The sequence below is a fragment of the Mirounga leonina genome, unplaced genomic scaffold (assembly GCF_011800145.1).
Source record: "Mirounga leonina isolate KUSES-001 unplaced genomic scaffold, KU_Mleo_1.0 Mir_101799, whole genome shotgun sequence".
Taxonomy (NCBI): Eukaryota; Metazoa; Chordata; class Mammalia; order Carnivora; family Phocidae; genus Mirounga; species Mirounga leonina.
The window spans coordinates 3017588-3036843 of NW_023270210.1; the positions used below are offsets into that span (position 1 = coordinate 3017588).

The window sequence follows — 19256 nt, forward strand, 5'->3', positions numbered from 1 at the left end:
AGAAAGTTATTTCAACAGTGCTACGAACTAAGGTATTTGTCCAAAGTGCTCTGGGATTTCTGTGAGCTGGAGAACTTACTATGCCCACAGCACATGTACAAAACATCATGGAAGAGGTAGTATTTGAGCAAAGACTTGAAAGAAATTTGTCACACATATCAAAGGAAATGACATTTCAGGCAGAAAAAAAACAATGTGTGCAAAGACAGAAACATGAGAGCTTTGTGTGTGAAATCACTCATATCCGCTGATGGCTGGAAAGGGGAAAAGTGTGAATGTCGGAAAATGAGCCTGGAGCTACACATCTGAGGGAATTGTTAAAACTTTTATGTGCTCACTAAAAGGCTAAATGCAGTGGTAACACGATGGTCTTCCAATTAGGAAGCCCAAGGGCCTTCCAGTGTACTAAAGCCTTTTGCCTATAGCTAGAGGATTTAATGGTAAGCCTGCAGACAAATGGGATTCTTATGACTAATGTGCTGCTTGGTTTGGGTGTTTGGTGGTTATATATTTGAAATGGCTCATCCTCTACTGATAATGGCTAGTAATGATTTACTCTCTTTTCTTTTTCATCATAAATCTCACATCCTGCCCTTTACTATATGGTCATAGAAAGAGCCTGCCTAGCACTTCAACCACTTCTGAAGTAGTGTTTTCTACCTTTTGTTTTTTATAAAGAACATTTCTCAGAATTCAGAGCAGATTGTTCCATTTCTAAAATGCCTAGGTGACATATTGCCTACAGTAAGGCTCATACTGAACTCCAGAGACCCTGTGCCCTACTAAATGTATGCTTCTTCCTTTATTACTCTTATTGTGTTGACCATCTCACTGAACAATTAGTGCATATAATTAATAAAATTTAGATCTTTAGCCTTTAGAACTTCAGTAAGTTCAGAAACTTCTTTAGAATTTTTTCCTATGTTATGCCTCTACTTTAAAACAAATTGGTATTCTATATGCAAAACTCTAGAAATAATGTGATGTTTTCCTGTGGAGCAATTAATAACTAGGTGATTCATTTTGATTCATATTCATTTTATAATTTTTAAAACTCTTTGAGTATATATTTTGAGGTGTACAAATGTTATGTGTATACCTCCACAGTGTGCTAGATAAGGAATGTGTTCTAGACATTGCAGTAGTAGAAGGATAAAGAAATGGGCATGTGGCTTAGTAAAGTGAGAAGTATTATTAAGATATGAGGACCAAAGACTCATTTTCTGGGAGGATCACTTTCTCGGGCCAAAGGCAAATGGGCACTGAGAACATGGATGCAATAGCATCTGAGTTGGAATTTTTTTCTTGTTGGATTACTGCATTGGGTGCATTCCCATCTAAAAGCAAGTGACTTATGGGGCACCTGAGTGGCTCAGTCATTAAGCGTCTGCCTTCGGCTCAGGTCATGATCCCAGGGTCCTGGGATCAAGCTCCGCATTGGGCTCCCCACTCTGCGGGAGGCCTGCTTCTCCCTCTCCCACTCCCCCTGCTTGTGTTCCCTCTCTCACTGTATCTCTCTCTGTCAAATAAATAAATAAATAAATCTTAAAAAAAATAAAATAAAAGCAAGTGACTTACATGTGGTATTCAATCTAGTTTAGGAGACAAATATGTACCAAAAAATCATAAAAATGCAAAGCACTATATAGTAAATATAAACACTGGCTTTTGTGTCAATGATATAATAGAAAAATAATCAAATAGTATAATAAGAATAGTCTCTGATATGTGTATTCATTTTGGATATGTACTTAGATATTTCCAGTGGGGATGAGATAAGGCACCAAATAACCAAGTCACAAATTTGTCTCAATTCCTAAGGAGTAGAAGAGAAACTATTTACTCAGTGGCTTTAAGTCAATAGCAGGGATTCTTTTTTTTTTTTTTTATTCTTATGTTAATCCCCATACATTACATCATTAGTTTTAGATGAAGTGTTCCATGATTCATTGTTTGTGCATAACACCCAGTGCTCCATGCAGAATGTGCCCTCCTCAATACCCACCACCAGTCTAACCCATCCTCCCACCCCTCTCCCCTCCAGAACCCTGTTTGTTTTTCAGAGTCCATCGTCTCTCATGGTTCATCTACCCCTCTGATTTCCCCCGCTTCATTCTTCCCCTCCCGCTACCTTCTTCTTCTTCTTTTTTTTTTCTTAACATATATTGCATTATTTGTTTCAGAGGTACAGATCTGAGATTCAACAGTCTTGCACAATTCACAGCGCTTACCAGAGCACATACCCTCCCCAGTGTCTATCACCCAGTCACCCCATCCCTCCCACCCGACCCCCCACTCCAGCAACCCTCAGTTTGTTTCCTACAATTAAGAATTCCTCATATCAGTGGGATCATATGATACATGTCTTTCTCAATAGCAGGGATTCTTAATGAGATGACATAGCTTATCATTGGAGTAAACATTTTCAAACCACCATATTCAGCCTGTTGTTTACCTCCTTACTTCATGCCTCCTTCCCACTTTGAGATTCTGGTACATACCTTCTGCTGGTGGTAAAATTTATATTATTCATGGGTAGTGCATACTATAGGAAATAGATGAGATACTGAGAATCACTGGTGTTAGGATTCATTGTAAAAGACATTAATCCAATTATTGTACCCTGAATCTTAGCTCTTAGACTTCTTGTCTTCCTTCATAATACTATCCAGTTTTAGAGCTTTAATCTGTAAAATATAAGCTAACAAGCACAGAGAACTGAAATAACTTGCATATAGCTACTATATGCAGTAGGGTTGGGTTGTAAATCTTATAGTTTATCTTTGGAATCCATGCTCTTAAAGGTTATGCTATAATGCCTCTCTTGCTTTTTTAATTTTATAAGAGCTCTTTTTGAAATATTATTTACATATGATAAAATTTATGTGTTAAGTGTACAATTCAATGATTTTTAGTAAATTTAGAGTTGTGCAACTATAACCATAATCTAGATTTAGAATATTTCTATCACCTCTAAAAGAAATTCTCCAAAAATTTGTAGTCACCATCCATTCTCAACCCCAGCCTCAGGCAGCCACTAATCTACTTCCTGTCTCTATAGATTTGCCTTTCCTAGACAATTACTGTGAATGGAAACATACAGTATGTGACCGTTTGTGTCTGCCTACTTTCACTTAGCATAATGCACTTGAGATTCATCCATGTTGTTGTCCTTATTTATTTAAAATTTTTTAGAGAGAGAGAGTGAGTGGGAGTGTGTGAGCAGGAGGAGGGGCAGAGAGAGAGGGACAGAGAGGATTTTAAGCAGGCTCCCACCCAGTGCAGAGTCTGATGCTGGGCTCGATCTTGAGCCTGAGATCATGATCTGAATGGAAGTCAAGAGTCAGTCGCTCAACCAACTGAGCCACCCAAGTGCCCCCATGTTGTTGTCCTTATTCCTTTTCATTGATGACTAATATCCTATTGTGTGAATATACCACATTTCATTCATTCATTATTTGATGGACATTTAGGTTGTTTCCACCTTTTGACTATCATAAATAATTCTGTTATGAACAGGTCTTTCTGTGGACATCTGTTTTCATTTCTCTTAGATAACAGAGAAGTAGAGTGGAACCACAGGATTTTATAGGAAGTATATATTTAACTTTTGAAGAAACTGACATAATGTTTTCCAAATTGTGCTTTAGCATTATACATTTCCACCAGTGATTTATGAGGTTCCATTTTCTCCAAATTCTTGTAAACACTTGATATTGTCAGTCTTTTTTATTTTAGCCATGCTAATACACATGTAGCAGTATCTCACTGTGATTTTAATTTGCACTTCCCTAATGGCTGATGATGTTAAGTATCTTTTTATGTCCTTATTAGTTGACAGAATATTTTTTATTAAATGTGGAAGTATTGCATAATTTTTTAAATGTATATATATATATTTATTAAATTATATTTAAATATCTTGCTCATTTTCAAATTGGGCTGTTTTTCTCATTTTTGAGTTGTAAGAATTATTTATGTTTTTAATATAGATTATTTATCAACATACAATTCACAAATGTATTTACCCACCTTATGGCTGTCTTTTTATTTTCTTATGGTGTCTTTTGAAAAGCAAAATGTTTAAATTTTGTTGAAGTCCATTTTATCATACTTTTTATTTTTTTATAGCTCATACTTTTGGCAGTCTAAGAAATCTTTGCCTGACTCCAGGTTACAAAGATTTTCTCCTATAATTTTTTTAGAACTTTTAGCTCTTAAAATTTGACCTATGTTCCATTGGAGTTGATTTTTGTTTCTGATATGATATGTTCTTTTTTTTTGCATGTAGATATTTTCCCAGCACCATTTATTGAAAATACTATTTTTTTTCTGCACTGAATTGCCTTGAACCTTAGTCAAAGTCAATTGACCATATATGTGGAAGTTATCTCTGGACTTTATATTCTTTTCCTTTGATCTATATTGCCTAGCTTTAGAACAAACCCATGCCGTATTGATTACTGTAGCTTATTGGTATGTTTTGAAATTGGGAAGTGAAAGTACAGTTTTTTTTTTTCTTTTTAAATATGTATTGCCTATTCTAGATCCTTTGTATTCCTATATAACTTTTAGGATCAGCTTGCTATTTTTATAAAAAAAAGCTTCTGAGATTTTGATAAGAAATGTGTTGAATCTATTGATCAATTTGGAGAGAATCTTAATGATGTTAGGACTTCTATAAACATGGAATATCTAAAACCTGTTATTTGCAATTAAAGAAAGTTTTGCTTTTTTTACTTTCCATTTTTTTATGTCTTTAACTTTTTTAGCTTGCCTAAATTTTTTTAAAGATTTTATTTACTTATTTATTTGAGAGAGAGGGAGAGAGAGAGAGAGAGCACACGCATGAGCAGTGGGAAGGAGCAGACTTGGGGATAGGTGCAGGGCTCAGTGTGGGGCTTGATCCCAGAACCATGAGATCATGACCTGAGCCAAAGACAGATGCTTAACCAATTGAGCCACCTAGGTACCCCATAGCTTGCCTAAATTTTTAAACAGCTTTACTTAAATATGATCCACATGTCCTATAATTCACTCTTTTAAAGTGTAAAAGTAAATGTTTTCTGGTATATTTACAGGGTTGTGCAGCCATCACCAATATGTAATTTCAGAATACTTTAGTTGCAGAGAGTGGACATCCTTATCTTGTTCCTGGTCATAGGAGAAAATAGTCTTTTATCATAAAGTATGGTCTAGATGTAGATTTTTCATAAATGTTCCTTATTAGTTGAGAAAATTCCCTTCTATTTCTAGTTTTTTTGAGAGTTTTGGATCATAAATTGGTGCTGAATTTCATCTTCCTGCTGTTGCCCTTCAAGTTATCCTTCACACAGCTGTCAGAATAATCCTAAAATGTTAGATCAAATCACCATTCTACTCAAAATTGTGCAATACCTCCACATTTCATTTAAGGTGAAAACCAAAATATCCTCGAAGGGTCTTGTACTATCTAGTCCATTTCCCATAGTTTCCTTTTTAAATTCGTCTTCTATTAATCTTTTCTCTTCATCTCTCCACTGTAGCCACAGTGGCCTAGCTGCTTTTCCTTGAATACACTGGACTAACTTCTACCTCAAGCTTACTCCCTCTACTTTGTTACTCCCTCTACTTTGAATGTTCTTCCTCCAAGTGTCTATAAGGCTCACTCTCATTTCCTTCAGGTTACTGCTTAAATGTCACCTACTCAGTGAGGTATTCCCTGAACACCCTATTAAAAATTGCCATCCTTCCCCAATACTTTCTATTCACATATTATTTTTCTTCCTGCGGCATATTACCTTTTGCTATACTATATGATTGAGAGATTGATTGATTTATCTTTTTAATTTTTTTTGTCTTCCCTTTACTCAAATGTAAGCTCTAAGAGGTCAGCACTCTTGGTATGTTTACTAATATACTTACATTGCTTAGAATATTAGCTGGCACATAGATGGTGATCAAAAAATATTTGAGGACTACACCAAAGAATCAGGAAACTTTTAGTCAGTTCTGGACCAGATTTGTTGGGTGATATGGACAATTTCCTTCCCTTCTGTTTCATCATATATAAAACATCTGAGGGGATAAAACTGGATGTTTTTATTAAGGCTCTTTCTGCTCTGAAATTCCATGAAAGAGGCTATATGCCCACTGAAGAGAATAAGTTGAGATATTATTAAGGAATCATATTAAGGAATCATATTAAGATGCTTTTGCCTGGAACCCTAAAAATACCTAAACCCTGTCTGCCCAGCCTACACCTCTCCTCTGCAAGATCCCCATAGAAATACATGCTTTTAGGAAAGAAAACTCATTCATTAACTCATTCATTCAGTGGATATGTATTGAACACCTACAATGTGCTAGGTAATGTGCTAAGCTCCTGGCACACATCAAAGAGAAAACAAGGCAAAGACCCATAACCTTATAGTAAGGAGAAAAAAAATGATAAATAGAAAAAATAAATGTATGGCATGTTATATGTTATGTGCTATGGTAAAAGAAAGAGGATGGTAAGGTTTACTAACCTAAGGTAGATAGTAAGCTGAGTGGAGGTCAGGGTGGGCCTCATTTAGAAGACAGTAATTAAGCAAAGACTTGAAAGAGGTATGAGGGCATAACAAGTGCAAAGGCCATGCTGTAAGAGAGCCTGGCATGTTGAAAGAGCAGCAAGGAAGCCAGTGTGGCTGGAACAAAGTGGAGAAGGGAGGGCATTGTAGGAGATAAGCCAGAGAGGAACAGATGACAAGGTCATACAAGACCCTATTAGCCATGGAAAGGATTTTGGCTTTAGTCTGTATAAGATGAAGAAGCATTAGGGGCACCTGGGTGGCTCAGCCGGTTAAGCATCTGCCTTCAGCTCAGGTCATGATCCCAGGGTCCTGAGATTGAGCCCCACATTGGGCTCTCTGCTCAGTGGAGAGCCTGCTTCTCCTTCTCCCTCTGGCTGCTGCTCCACCTGCTTGTGTGCTCTCTCTGTCAAATAAATAAAATATTTTACAAAAAGATGAGGAAGCATTAGAAGGCTCTTGTGTAGAGAATATACTATAAGGGGAAAGGGTGACAGCAGAGACTAGTTAGGGGGCCATAGTAGTAATAAAACTAACTTTTTACTATGGTGGAATAGAAACCAGCTTTTGCGCAGCAAATGGTAGGGTGACAAGGGAGCCAGGATGCTGAAAAACACAGTGAAATGAGAGCAGTAATGGAGGGGAGGGTGTGTGTTCTTGTGCACACATGTATGCACACATGCAGGGCTAAAAAAAGGCTTCCTTTCTATCTGTATCTTTTACCCCCAAAGAAAAGAATTTCCTGGATTGCCTCTTAACTTCCTGTCTCGTTTTTGCATAAAGATCAAAGCAGGCCAAACCATGGAGTGGAACTGAGTCCCTATGATCTGAATGTCACATTTTGAGGGGTTTCTGACCTTTCTTGAAAAGCCCACTAAAGATCATTTGCTGTACAATAGATCTCTAGGACTTATTCATCTTGCAAAACTGAAACTTAGTACTTTTCACTAATATCTCCCCATTCCCTCCCCACCAGCCCCTGGCAACCACCATTCTACTCTCTGCTTCTATGAGTTTGACTATTTTAGATCCCACATATAAGGGAGATCCTATATAGTATTTGTCTTTCTCTGTCTGGTTTATTTCACTTAGCACAGTGTCCTATAGGTTCATCAATGTGGTTGAAAATGGCAGGATTTCTTTCTTTTGTTAAGGCTGAATAATATTCCATTGTATGTATATACATTTTCTTATCCACCTATTGATGGATACTTAGATTGCTTCCATGTCTTGGCTATTGTGGATAATGCTACAATGAATTTTGGGGTGCAGATATCTTTTTGAAATCCTGATTTCAGTAACTTTGGACATATATTCCCAAAAGTAGGATTGCTGGCTCCTATGGTAATTCTATTTTTAATTTTTTGAAGAACCTCTATACTGTTTTCCAGAGTTACTGCACCAATTTACATTCCTACCAACAGTGCACAAGATTGTCTTTTCTCCACATCCTCATCAACACTTGTTATCTCTTGTCTTTTTGATAATAGCCTATCTAACAGGTAAGAGGTAATATCTCATTGTGATTTTCATTTGTATTTCCCTGATGATTAGTGACGTTGAGCACCTTTTAATATACCTGTGTCCATTTGTATGCCTTCTTTGGAGTAATGTCTATTCAGGTCCTTTTCTCAATTAACAATATTCAATGGTATACTTAAAAATTTGCTCAGTGGGCAGATCTTATGTTAAGTGTTCTTGTCACACAAAACAATAACAACAATAATAATAAGAGGGTGGAAGGAAAGTTTTGGAGGGGACGGATATATTTATGACATAGATTGTAGTGATGAGGATATTAGCCTGGGTATAGTCAGGCTGCTTTATGCTATAGAAAAGCTTGAAGGGATCTTGAAATTTGAAGCAAGGTAAAGAGGAAGAAGAAAGGAAGAAGGGAAGACAGTATGACATGGGATGTCAGAGAGCAGTAGGATGTGTTTAAGAACGAATGAAAGCACAGCATAATCTGGCTTGTGAAGTACCCTGCCCTCACCAACATCTGCTTTCTCCTCTCTACTCTGTGGCTAGGTAGGATGGGCAAGAAGTATATGGGAAGCAAGAGAGAAAAGTTATATAAATCAGTTCCACTCTTAATCAGAAATCAGTGCCCTTTGCATCTTGCTTTGATAATCTATTTATTGTGGTCTTATTTGCCATGTCCCCAGGACTGCTGGGTAGACATAAAGTAATTTCCCCTTGGCATTACTCATAAAAGGCAGTATCTTGGAAATACTAATATAAATGGAAAGAAGGAACACAATTTTCTTTATTAAACCTTCATGGAATCTTTTAAGTATCCAACACGAGGAACAGGTTTATCAGTGAAATACATTTTTTGTGTGTCAAATTCTTTGAATTATGAAATCCCCTTTATGCCTTAAAAATAAAAGGTGGATTTTTGGGATATTGCAGGCTAACTTGAGAATTAAGCTTTTGTCCTAGACAACATGGAAAATTTTATAAATATTGAAGGGATTAGTTAGATCTGCAAGGACACTTGCCATCTAGTTCCTCTTAATGTTTAGATGGGAGAACTAAAAATAAGATGGATACATATTTGTTGAAGAGCATACACTTGGTTTCTGCCATTTAGTCTAGAGTTCTTGCTAATACACACCTGAGCATGCTTGTTTTAATCAGCCTGCTTTGCGCAATATCTAGTATTGCTCCTCTGATCATTTGTGAAGTGTTACACATTCACCAGGTTTAACAATTAACTAGGATTGGAGATGCTGGCCAGTTGGCCCCCTAGAACTCCAAGAGGATGGCATAGATTGAATCTAGTATAACCAGGAGATATACTGATTAGCTAGAAATAACTCATCAGAGCTAGGCTCCAAAGAACTCTGAATTTCTGCTGTGCAGGTCCCATTTCTACATAGGAGGTTACTATCTAGGCCAAGGGAGGTTGAGGCTCAAAATTCTTTAAAGAAATCATAGGGGAAATCTTAATAGATTATTTAAGCAGACTAATGCAGGAAAATGAATATGTGGGCATGACAAATCATACCCCATTCAGATTTTCATTGAGGAGTCCATGCAGTCTCTCCTACATGTTGTTCCTATAAAGAAAGCATGAGCTCTCTAGACTTAACCTCCGAGGTTTTTGATGTCCTCCATTACCTTTGTATTTTTTTTCCTGGCCAGTTGTGTGTGTGTGTGTGTGTGTGTGTGTATGTGTTCTCCAAGAGTCATCTCCTTCAACAAAGCTATAACAGTTGCTGTGAACAGCAGAGCCATCTTTTGTACCTGTTCATTATCAAGGTAAAGATATTCATCTCTCCTTTCCAGTGCAGTCTTTAAATTGGTTAACTCACTTGATAGCCTGCTGAGAATTATTTAATAAATAATTAAACTGCTATCAGGAGTGAATGAGTCAGGACCTGGTGTTTTCAGCCTTCTTTGAGGAGGAGGGCTGGGTGAGGGAGCTCAGCTAAGGCAAATAATTATATTTGTTTTTCTAAAGGTGGTAAGGTGGAATTCAAATCTGATCTAAAAATCTGAATGCTGCTTTGAGAGGCTCTCTAATTCATTTAATCTATCCCTTGTGTTCATAAAGACTTCAATCTCAGTATAAACAAAATCCCATTATTCTTAGGGGCACCCCATCGCTGGTGAATGGACATTCAGCTGTGTTTACCACCATTCATTTTAGCTTAATCTCATTTTCTGTTCTCCTTTCTTTTAGGTTAACAATTCATGCTGAGTGCCCCATGCATTTGGAAGATTTTCCTATGGATGTGCATGCCTGCCCACTGAAGTTTGGAAGCTGTACGTATTTTCTCACTTTCTGTTTACCTGATCTTCTTCCAAAAGAAACAGTATTTCCTGTTCTGCCCCCTAGTAGTTTCTAAAGTTGAAGCCTTGAATTCAGGGTGGTATGGGAGTGGGGAAGGGGAGTGGGGTTGAATAATACTAAGTGATCAGAAGGAGGAGACTTAGCTTTTAATAGATTTCTTTCTAGAAAGAAAACATTATCTCACCATTTCAGACTCATTTCTATCATTAGATTGAAAGAATAACATCTGTTTCCTAAATTGTCCAGAAGATATAGCAAGTAAGCACTAATATACTGTGATGAACACTGGGTGTTATATGTAAGTGATGAATCACTGTATTGTAACACGTGAAACTAATGTTACACTGTATGTTAACTAATTGGAATTGAAATAAAAACTTGAGAATGAATGAATGAATAAAAAGACAGAGCTAATATGGAGTACAGTAGCAGCTTCCAAAGGACAAGATCCCCAAAAGAGAATGTGTTTTTATTTTTGAAATGCCTATTCTATTTGCATCTCATATAGTTCTATCTAATTCTCTACAGTAAATGGTAGATAGAAAGAGACTCTGGAGATTTTCTTATTTTTACAGAGTATTGCCTTTACCAGTAACTGTAAATCTGAAAGAGAAATGAGTAGATACATAGCCCATTTTCAAATAAATTCGAAAAATCAAAATTGAATAGAATTTGAGTGAGTTTTTAACTCTAAGAATTTTAGAGTAAGTTTCATATAGGGAGTCATCTGAGCAATATATCAAGGTCTGTGTTGATTGTGTCTAAATTAAATTTAGCTCTATATTTTCAAGTAGTGCATTTGAAAAGATCCAAATAATTACATGTGACATATTTTTTCAATCATTGTCAAATACTTATAAATTGTCTCTTATATGCCAGGCTCTATTGAAGGAGTTTGAAATACATCCATGAATAAAACAAAGACCATGTCTTTGTGGAGCTTATGTTATAGAGGAGAGCGTGATGGTGGAAAATAAAATAAACAACAGATTAAAAAGTAAAGTATAAAGTATGTTATAAAGTGAAAATCACCATGGGAAAACATAAAAGTACTACAGAATAAGGGGAATCAGTCTTGTCTAGGTGAAAGATAGGTGTTGCCATTGAAATTTAAAATAGGGTAATCAGCATAGGTCTCTTTGAAAAAGTGACAATTGAGCAGAAATTTTAAGGAGGTAAAAGCATTAACAATACAGATATTAGAGGAAACTGTGCTCCAAGTAGAGGGAACATCCAGGGATAAGACGCTAAGTCAGAAATGTGTCTGGCTTTTCCAAGGAAGATTAAAGTGTCCAGAATGGCTGGATACAGTAAAGGAGAAAGCACTAGGAAAGGATGAGATCAAAGAAGAGGCCAGGTCATCTATAGTCTTGTAGGATATTAAAGGGCTTTGAATTTTACTGAGAGAAAATGAGGAGTGGTTGGAAAATTTGGAACAAAATGATTACATTATCTGGGGAGAGAGGAAAGATGGCAGAGGAGTAGGGGACCCTATTTCAACTGGTCCCCGGAATTGAGCTGGATATCTACCAGACCACTCTGAGCACCCACGAAATCAGCCTGAGATGTAAGAAGATCTGGATCTCTACAAACAGAATATCACAGGCAGTTGGTTTCGAGGTACAAAGCAGGGAGCAGTGATTCTACAGGCAGATATCAAAGGATAAATGGCAGCGGGAGGGTGCCTGGCCTTAGGGATCCTACACCGCCGGTGAGTGAAAGCCTCGCTAGCTGGGGATGGGGCACAGACTTGCAGACCGGTAGCAGTGGGGAAAGGACTTTAGGGCAGCCCCCAGGGCAGAAACCCAGAGCAGCGGGGTCCAGCGCGTGAACTAGGAGAGGCAGGCGATTTTTAGAAGCACAAAGGGCAGAGAAGTGCCCCGACCTGGAGGCAGGACTGGGAGCGCTGTGGAGGGACACACAACCCAGGACACTGCAGTTTATAGCAGCATGGACAGAAACGGAGACAGTGTGGCCTGGAGAGCTCACTGAAGAACAGACTGCGGTCTCTCTGCTCTGAGGCAGAGGGTTGGAAATGGTCTCTTCTGCTCTGACTCATGGAAGAGACACAGAAAGCCGCCAGGGTAAGCTGCCAGAGAACAAAAGCCCCCCAGACTGATTCCCACTGAGCCCATCCCCTGCCACAGGGGGGCAGGGCAACTCTGCCCAAACAGGGTTGCCTGAGTAACAGCACAGCAGGCCCCTCCCCCAGAAGACAGGCTGGAAAAACAAGAGGCCAGCAACCCTAAGGTCCCTAGAAAACAGGTACATCTTGCATGGGTTCTGGTCAATAATTTTGACTCTATACATTCCCTCAACCACCCCTCAACAGAATGACTAGGAGGAGGAACCCCCAAAATAGAAAAGACCCAGAGATTATGACTTATACTGCAGATTTACAAATGGATGCAGATATAATCAAGATGTTGGAGATGGAATTCAGGCTAGCAATTGTGAAGACAATAGCTAGAATGGAGAAATCAATTAATGGCAACATAGAGTCTCTAAGGGCAGAAATGAAAGCTGAATTGGCAGAACTTAAAAATGCTATCAATGAGATCCAATCCAATCTAGATAATCTAACAGCTAGGCTAAGTGAGGCAGAAGAATGAATAAGCGACCTGGAAGACAATATAATAGATAAAAAAGGGAAAAGAGGAGGCCAGGGAAAAACAACTCAGAATCCATGAAAATAGAATCAGAGAAATAAGTGACACCATGAAGGGCTCCAATGTCAGAATAATTGGAATCCTGGAGGGAGTGGAGAGAGAGAGAGGACTAGAAGATGTATTTGAGCAAATCATAGCTGAGAATTTCCCTAATCTGGGAATGAAGCAAACATTCGCATCCTAGAGGCAGAGAGGACCCCTCCCAAGATCAAGGAAAACAGGCCAACACCCCAGCATGTAATAGTACAACTTGCAAATCTTAGAACCAAGGAAACCATCTTAAGGGCAGTTAGGGGGAAGAGATTCCTTACATACAGAGGGAGGAACATCAGAATAACGTCACAGAGACCTGGCAAGACATATTCAGGGTACTAAATGAGAAGAACATGCAGCCAAGAATACTTTATCCGGCAAGGCTTTCATTTAGAATGGATGGAGAGATGCAGAGCTTCCACGACTGGCAGAAACTGAAAGAATATGTGACCACTAAGCTGGCCCTGCAAGAAATATGAAGGGGGGTTCTATGAAAGGAGAAAGACCCCAAGAGTGATATACAACAGAAATTTACAGGGACAATCTATAAAAACAACGTCTTCACAGGCAACATGATGACAATTCATATCTTTCAATAATCACTCTCAACGTGAATGGCCTAAATGCTCCCATAAAACAGCACAGGGTTGCAGATTGGATAAAAAGACAGGACCCATCCATGTGCTGCCTACAAGAGACTAATTTTGAACCTAAAGATACATCCAGACTGAAAGTGAAGGGATGGAGATCCATCTTCCATGCCAGTGGACCTCAAAAGAAAGCTGGGGTAGCAATTCTAATATCAGACAAATTAGATTTTAAACTAAAGTCTGTAATTAGAGACACAGAAGGACACTATATCATTCTTAAAGGGTCTATCCAACAAGAAGATCTACCAATTGTAAATATCTATGTCCCCAACATGGGAGCAGCCATCTACATAAGCCAACTGTTAACCAAAACAAAGAGTCATATTGATAACAATACGTTAATTGTAGGAGACTTCAATACTCCACTCTCAGCAATGGACATATCATCTCAGCAGAAAATTAACAAGGAAACAAGAGCTTTGAATGATACATTGGACCAGATGGACCTCATAGATATATACAGAACATTCCACCCTAAAACAACAGAATACTCATTCTTCTCAAGTGCACATGGAACTTTCTCCAGAATAGACTACATACTGGGTCACAAATCAGGTCTCAACTGATACCAAAAGACTGAGATTACTTCCTGCATATTCTCAGACCACAATGCTTTAAAACTGGAACTCAATCACAAGAAAAATTTGGCAGAAATTCAAACACTTGGAAGCTAAAGACCACTCTGCTCAAGAATGTTTGGGTCAACCAGGAAATCAAAGAAGAACTTAAACAATTCATGGAAATCAATGAGAATGAAAACACATCGGTCCAAAACTTAGGGGATACTGCAAAGATGGTCCTAAGGGGGAAATACATAGCCATCCAAGTCTCACTTAAAAAACTAGAAAAATCCTGAATTCACCAACTAACTCTACACCTTAAAGAACTAGAGAAAAAGCAACAAATGATGCCTAAGCCAAATATTAGAAGAGAAATAATTAAAATTAGAGCAGAGATCAATGAATTAGAAACCAGAAACACAGTAGATCAGATCAACGAAACCAGAAGTTGGTTTTTTGAAAGAATTAATAAGATCGATAAAGCACTGGTCAGACTTATCCAAAAGAAAAGAGAAAGGACCCAAATTAATAAAATTATGAATGAAAGGGGAGAGATCACGACTAACACCAAGGAAATAGAAACAATTCTTAGAAATTATTATCAATAACTATATGCCAATAAACTGAAGAATCTGGATGAAATGGAGGCCTTCCTGGAAACCTATAAGCTGCCAAGACTGAAACAGGAAGAAATTGACAATCTGAATAGGCCAATAACCAGTAACGAGATTGAAGCAGTGATCAAAAACCTCCCAAAAAACAAGAGTCCAGGGCCTGATGGATTCCCTGGGGTATTCTACCAAACATTCAAAGAAGAAATAATACCTATTCTACTGAAGCTGTTTCAAAAAATAGAAACAGAAGGAAAACTTCAAAACTCATTCTATGAGGCCAGCATTACCTTAATCCCCAAACCAGGCAAAGACCCCATCAAAAAGGAGAATTTCAGACTGATATTCCTGATGAATATGGATTCCAAAATCCTCAACAAAATCCTAGCTAATAGGATCCAACAATACATTAAAAGGATCATCCACCATGACCAAGTGGGATTTATCCCTGGGATGCAAGGGTGGTTCAACATTCGCAAATCAGTATGATAGAACAGATTAATAAGAGGAGGGAGAAAAACCATATGGTCCTCTCAATTGATGCAGAAAAAGCATTTGACAAAATACAACATCCTTTCCTGATTAAAACTCTTCAGAGTATAGGGTTAGAGGGAACATTCCTCAATTTCATAAAATCCATCTATGAAAAACCCACAGCGAATATCATCCTCAATGGGGAAAAGCTGAGAGCGTTTCCCTTAAGATCAGGAACACATCAAGGATGCCCACTCTCGCCACTATTGTTCAACATAGTACTAGAAATCCTAGCAACAGCAATCAGACAACAAAAAGAAATAAAAGGGATTCAAATTGGCAAAGAAGTCAAACTCTCTCTTTTTGCAAATGACATGACACTTTATGTGGAAAACCCAAAAGACCCCCCCCCAAATTACTAGAACTCATACAGCAATTCAGTAATGTGGCAGGATACAAAATCAATGCACAGAAATCAGTTGCTTTCTTATACACTAACAACACAACTGTAGAAAGATACATTAGAGAAACGATGCCATTTACAATAGCACCAAAAACCATAAGATACCTCGGAATAAACCTAACCGAAGAGGTAAAGGATCTATACTCTGGGAACTACAGAACACTCATGAAAGAAATTGAAGAAGACACAAAAAGATGGAAAAATATGCCATGCTCATGGATCGGAAGAATAAACATTGTTAAAATGTCTATGCTACCCAGAACAATCTATACCTTCAATGCCATCCCTATCAAAATTCCGATGACATTTTTCAAAGTGGTGGAACAAACAATCTTAAAATTTGTATTGAATCAGAAAAGACCTCAAATCGCCAAGGAAATGTTGAAAAAGAAAGCTGGGGGCATCACGTTGCCCGATTTCAAGCTATATTACAAAGCCAAGACAGCATGGTACTGCCACAAAAACAGACATATAGACCAGGGGAACAGAATGGAGAACCCAGATATGGACCCTCAACTCTATGGTGAAATAATCTTTGACAAAGCAGGAAGAAACATGCAATGGAAAAAAGACATTCTCTTCAATAAATGATGCTGGGGAAATTGGACAGCCACATGCAGAAGAATGAAACTCGACCATTCTCTAATACCATACACAAAGATAAACTCAAAATGGGTGAAAGACCTCAATATGAGACAGGAATCCATCAAAATCCTAGAGGAGAACATAGGCCGTAACGTCTTTGACATCGGCCACAGCAACTTCTTTCAAGATACATCTCCAAAAGCTAGTGAAACAAAAGCAAAAATGAACCTTTGGGACTTCATTATGATAAAAAGCTTCTGCACAGCAAAGGAAACAGTCAACAAAACAAAGAGGCAACCCACAGAATGGGAGAGGATATTTGCAAATGGCACTACAGATAAAGGGCTGGTATCCAAGATCTATAAAGAACTTCTCAAACTCAACACCCAAAAAACAAATAATCAAGTCAAAAAGTGGGCAGAAGATACGAAAAGACACTTCTCTGAAGAAGACATACAAATGGCTAACAGACACATGAAAAAATGTTCATCATCATTAGCCATCAGGGAAATCCAAATCAAAACCACACTGAGATACCACCTTACACCAGTTAGAATGGCAAAAATGGACAGGGAAAGAAACAACAAATGTTGGAGAGGTTGTGGAGAAAGGGGAACCCTCTTACACTGTTGGTGGGAATGCAAGTGGGTACAGCCACTTTGGAAAACAGTGTGGAGTTTCCTCAAAAATTTAAAAATAGAGCTACCCTATGACCCAGCAATTGCACTACTGGATATTTACTCCAAAGACACAGATGTAGTGAAAAGAAGGGCCATATGCACCCCAATGTTCACAGCAGCAATGTCCGCAATAGCCAAAATGTGGAAAGAGCCGAGATGCCCTTTAACAGATAAATGGATAAAGAAGATGTGGTCCATATATACAATGGAATATTACTCAGCCATCAGAAAAGATGAATACCCAACTTTTACATCAACATGGATGGGACTGTAGGAGATTATGCTAAGTGAAATAAGTCAAGCAGAGAAAGTCAATTATCATATGGTTTCACTTATTTGTGGAACATAAGGAATAACATGGAGGACATTTGGAGAAGGAAGGGAAAAATGGGCGGGGGGAATTGGAGGGAGAGATGAACCATGAGAGACTATGGACCTGAGAAACAAACAGGGTTTTAGAGGGGAGGGGGGAGGGGAGATTGATTAGCCCGGTGATGGGTATTAAGGAGGGCACGTACTACATGGAGCACTTGGTGTTATTCGAAAACAATGGATCGTGGATCACCACATCAAAAACAAATGATGTATTGTATGGTGACTAGCATAACATAATAAAATTAAAAACCACAAAAAAAAATAAATATGGGAAGAACAGAAGAAGGAAGGTCAGTTAAAAGTGTATTGCAATAGTTCAGATGAGAAATGATAATGGCTCAGATTACAGTGGTAGGAGCAAAAATAGTGAGAAAGACTATCTGTGGGTGAACAGTGCTCCCCTCATGAACAATTAGAAAACCTAGAACTGTAGAAGCAATGAAGATTGAAAGACAAAAATTCTGGAGAAAGGGTAGAACTTCTCATAGATGAATTTGTGACCGGCATCTTCTTATTTGTTGTGGTATTTGAGAATTCTGGCCATTGATTGCAGCTTAAAATTCAAGTTTTGCCCTAAGCATAGGGCTGCTGCTAGATGATAGGGGGGAAGAAAGCAATAGTTTTCATGGTCACACAGAGCTAAAGTGATAAAAGTAGAGCTCTAGAAGGTCTCAAACTCTTGGCTAATATCCTTCTCAATACAATTGCTAAATTTTGAATATGCACAAATCATAAGGCTAAAAAAGAATATAAAAACCTCTGAAAAGTAAAACTGGCTTTCCTACAGCCTACCAATGGTATAAAAAAGAAGGTATGCCACACACTCAGTTTAAATCTCTAGAGAAGCTATGTCCTAGTTACAAGGGAGCAGCAGAGACATACCAAGTTTAACCAAAACTAGAATTCAATGCAGTCCCTTATGGGATTAAAGTAATAATTCTCCCACACTCTGTTTAGCAAAGGAAAGAATGAGGCCTTTCTGGTGGAAGTCAACATCATCTAAAAAGTTCTACAGATTATTATACAAAGTCTGCAATTCAATAAAAAAATCATTAAGCATAACAACACACAGGACCATATGACCTAAAACCAAGATTTTAAAACAAAAAGAAATGGAATACAGAAATAGATTAACAGGTGATTCAGATATCAGAGTTTGTAGATAAGGGCTTTTAAAAACTATGGTTAATATGTTCAAGAAAAAAAAGAAAAGATGAATCAAAGAGATAAAAGAGATAAAAAAGAATTTCAACAGAAAATTGGAATCTATAAAGAAAAACAAATAGGAATTACTTATGGAAAAATACACATCCAAAATTCAGAATTCAATGGATAGATTTTTTTCCATTTTTTAATTCAAATTCAATTAATTAACATATAATGTATTATTGGTTTCACAGGTAGAGGTCAGTAATTCACCAGTCTTATAAAATGCCCAGTGCTCATTACATCACATGCCCTCCTTAATATCTATCAACCCATCCCTCCCACCTCCCTCCCCTCCAGCAACCATGTTTGTTTCCTATAATTTAGTCTCTTATGGTTTGTCTCCCTCTCTGGCTTCATCTTGTTTTATTTTTTCCTCTCTTCTCCTGTGATCCTCTGTTTTGTTTCTTAAATTCCACATATGAATGTGATCATATGATAATTGTCTTTCTCTGATTGACTTATTTCACTTAGCATAATAACCTCTAGTTCCATCCACGTCATTGCAAATGGCAAGATTTCATTCTTTTGATGGCTGAGTAATATGCCATTGTATATATCTATACCATTTCTTTTTTTTTAAATTTTATTATGTTATGT

At 37.7% G+C, this 19256-nt stretch overlaps 1 protein-coding gene across 1 annotated transcript in view; it reads left to right on the plus strand.

Moving 5' to 3' along the window:
- The window catches only part of GABRA3 (gamma-aminobutyric acid type A receptor subunit alpha3), a 368385-nt gene that overhangs the window by 272314 nt on the left and 76815 nt on the right, over positions 1-19256 (plus strand). The window contains exon 6 of the mRNA XM_035011687.1: positions 10240-10322. Coding sequence (XP_034867578.1) covers positions 10240-10322 — 83 coding nt within the window. The remainder of the gene's footprint in view (positions 1-10239; positions 10323-19256) is intronic.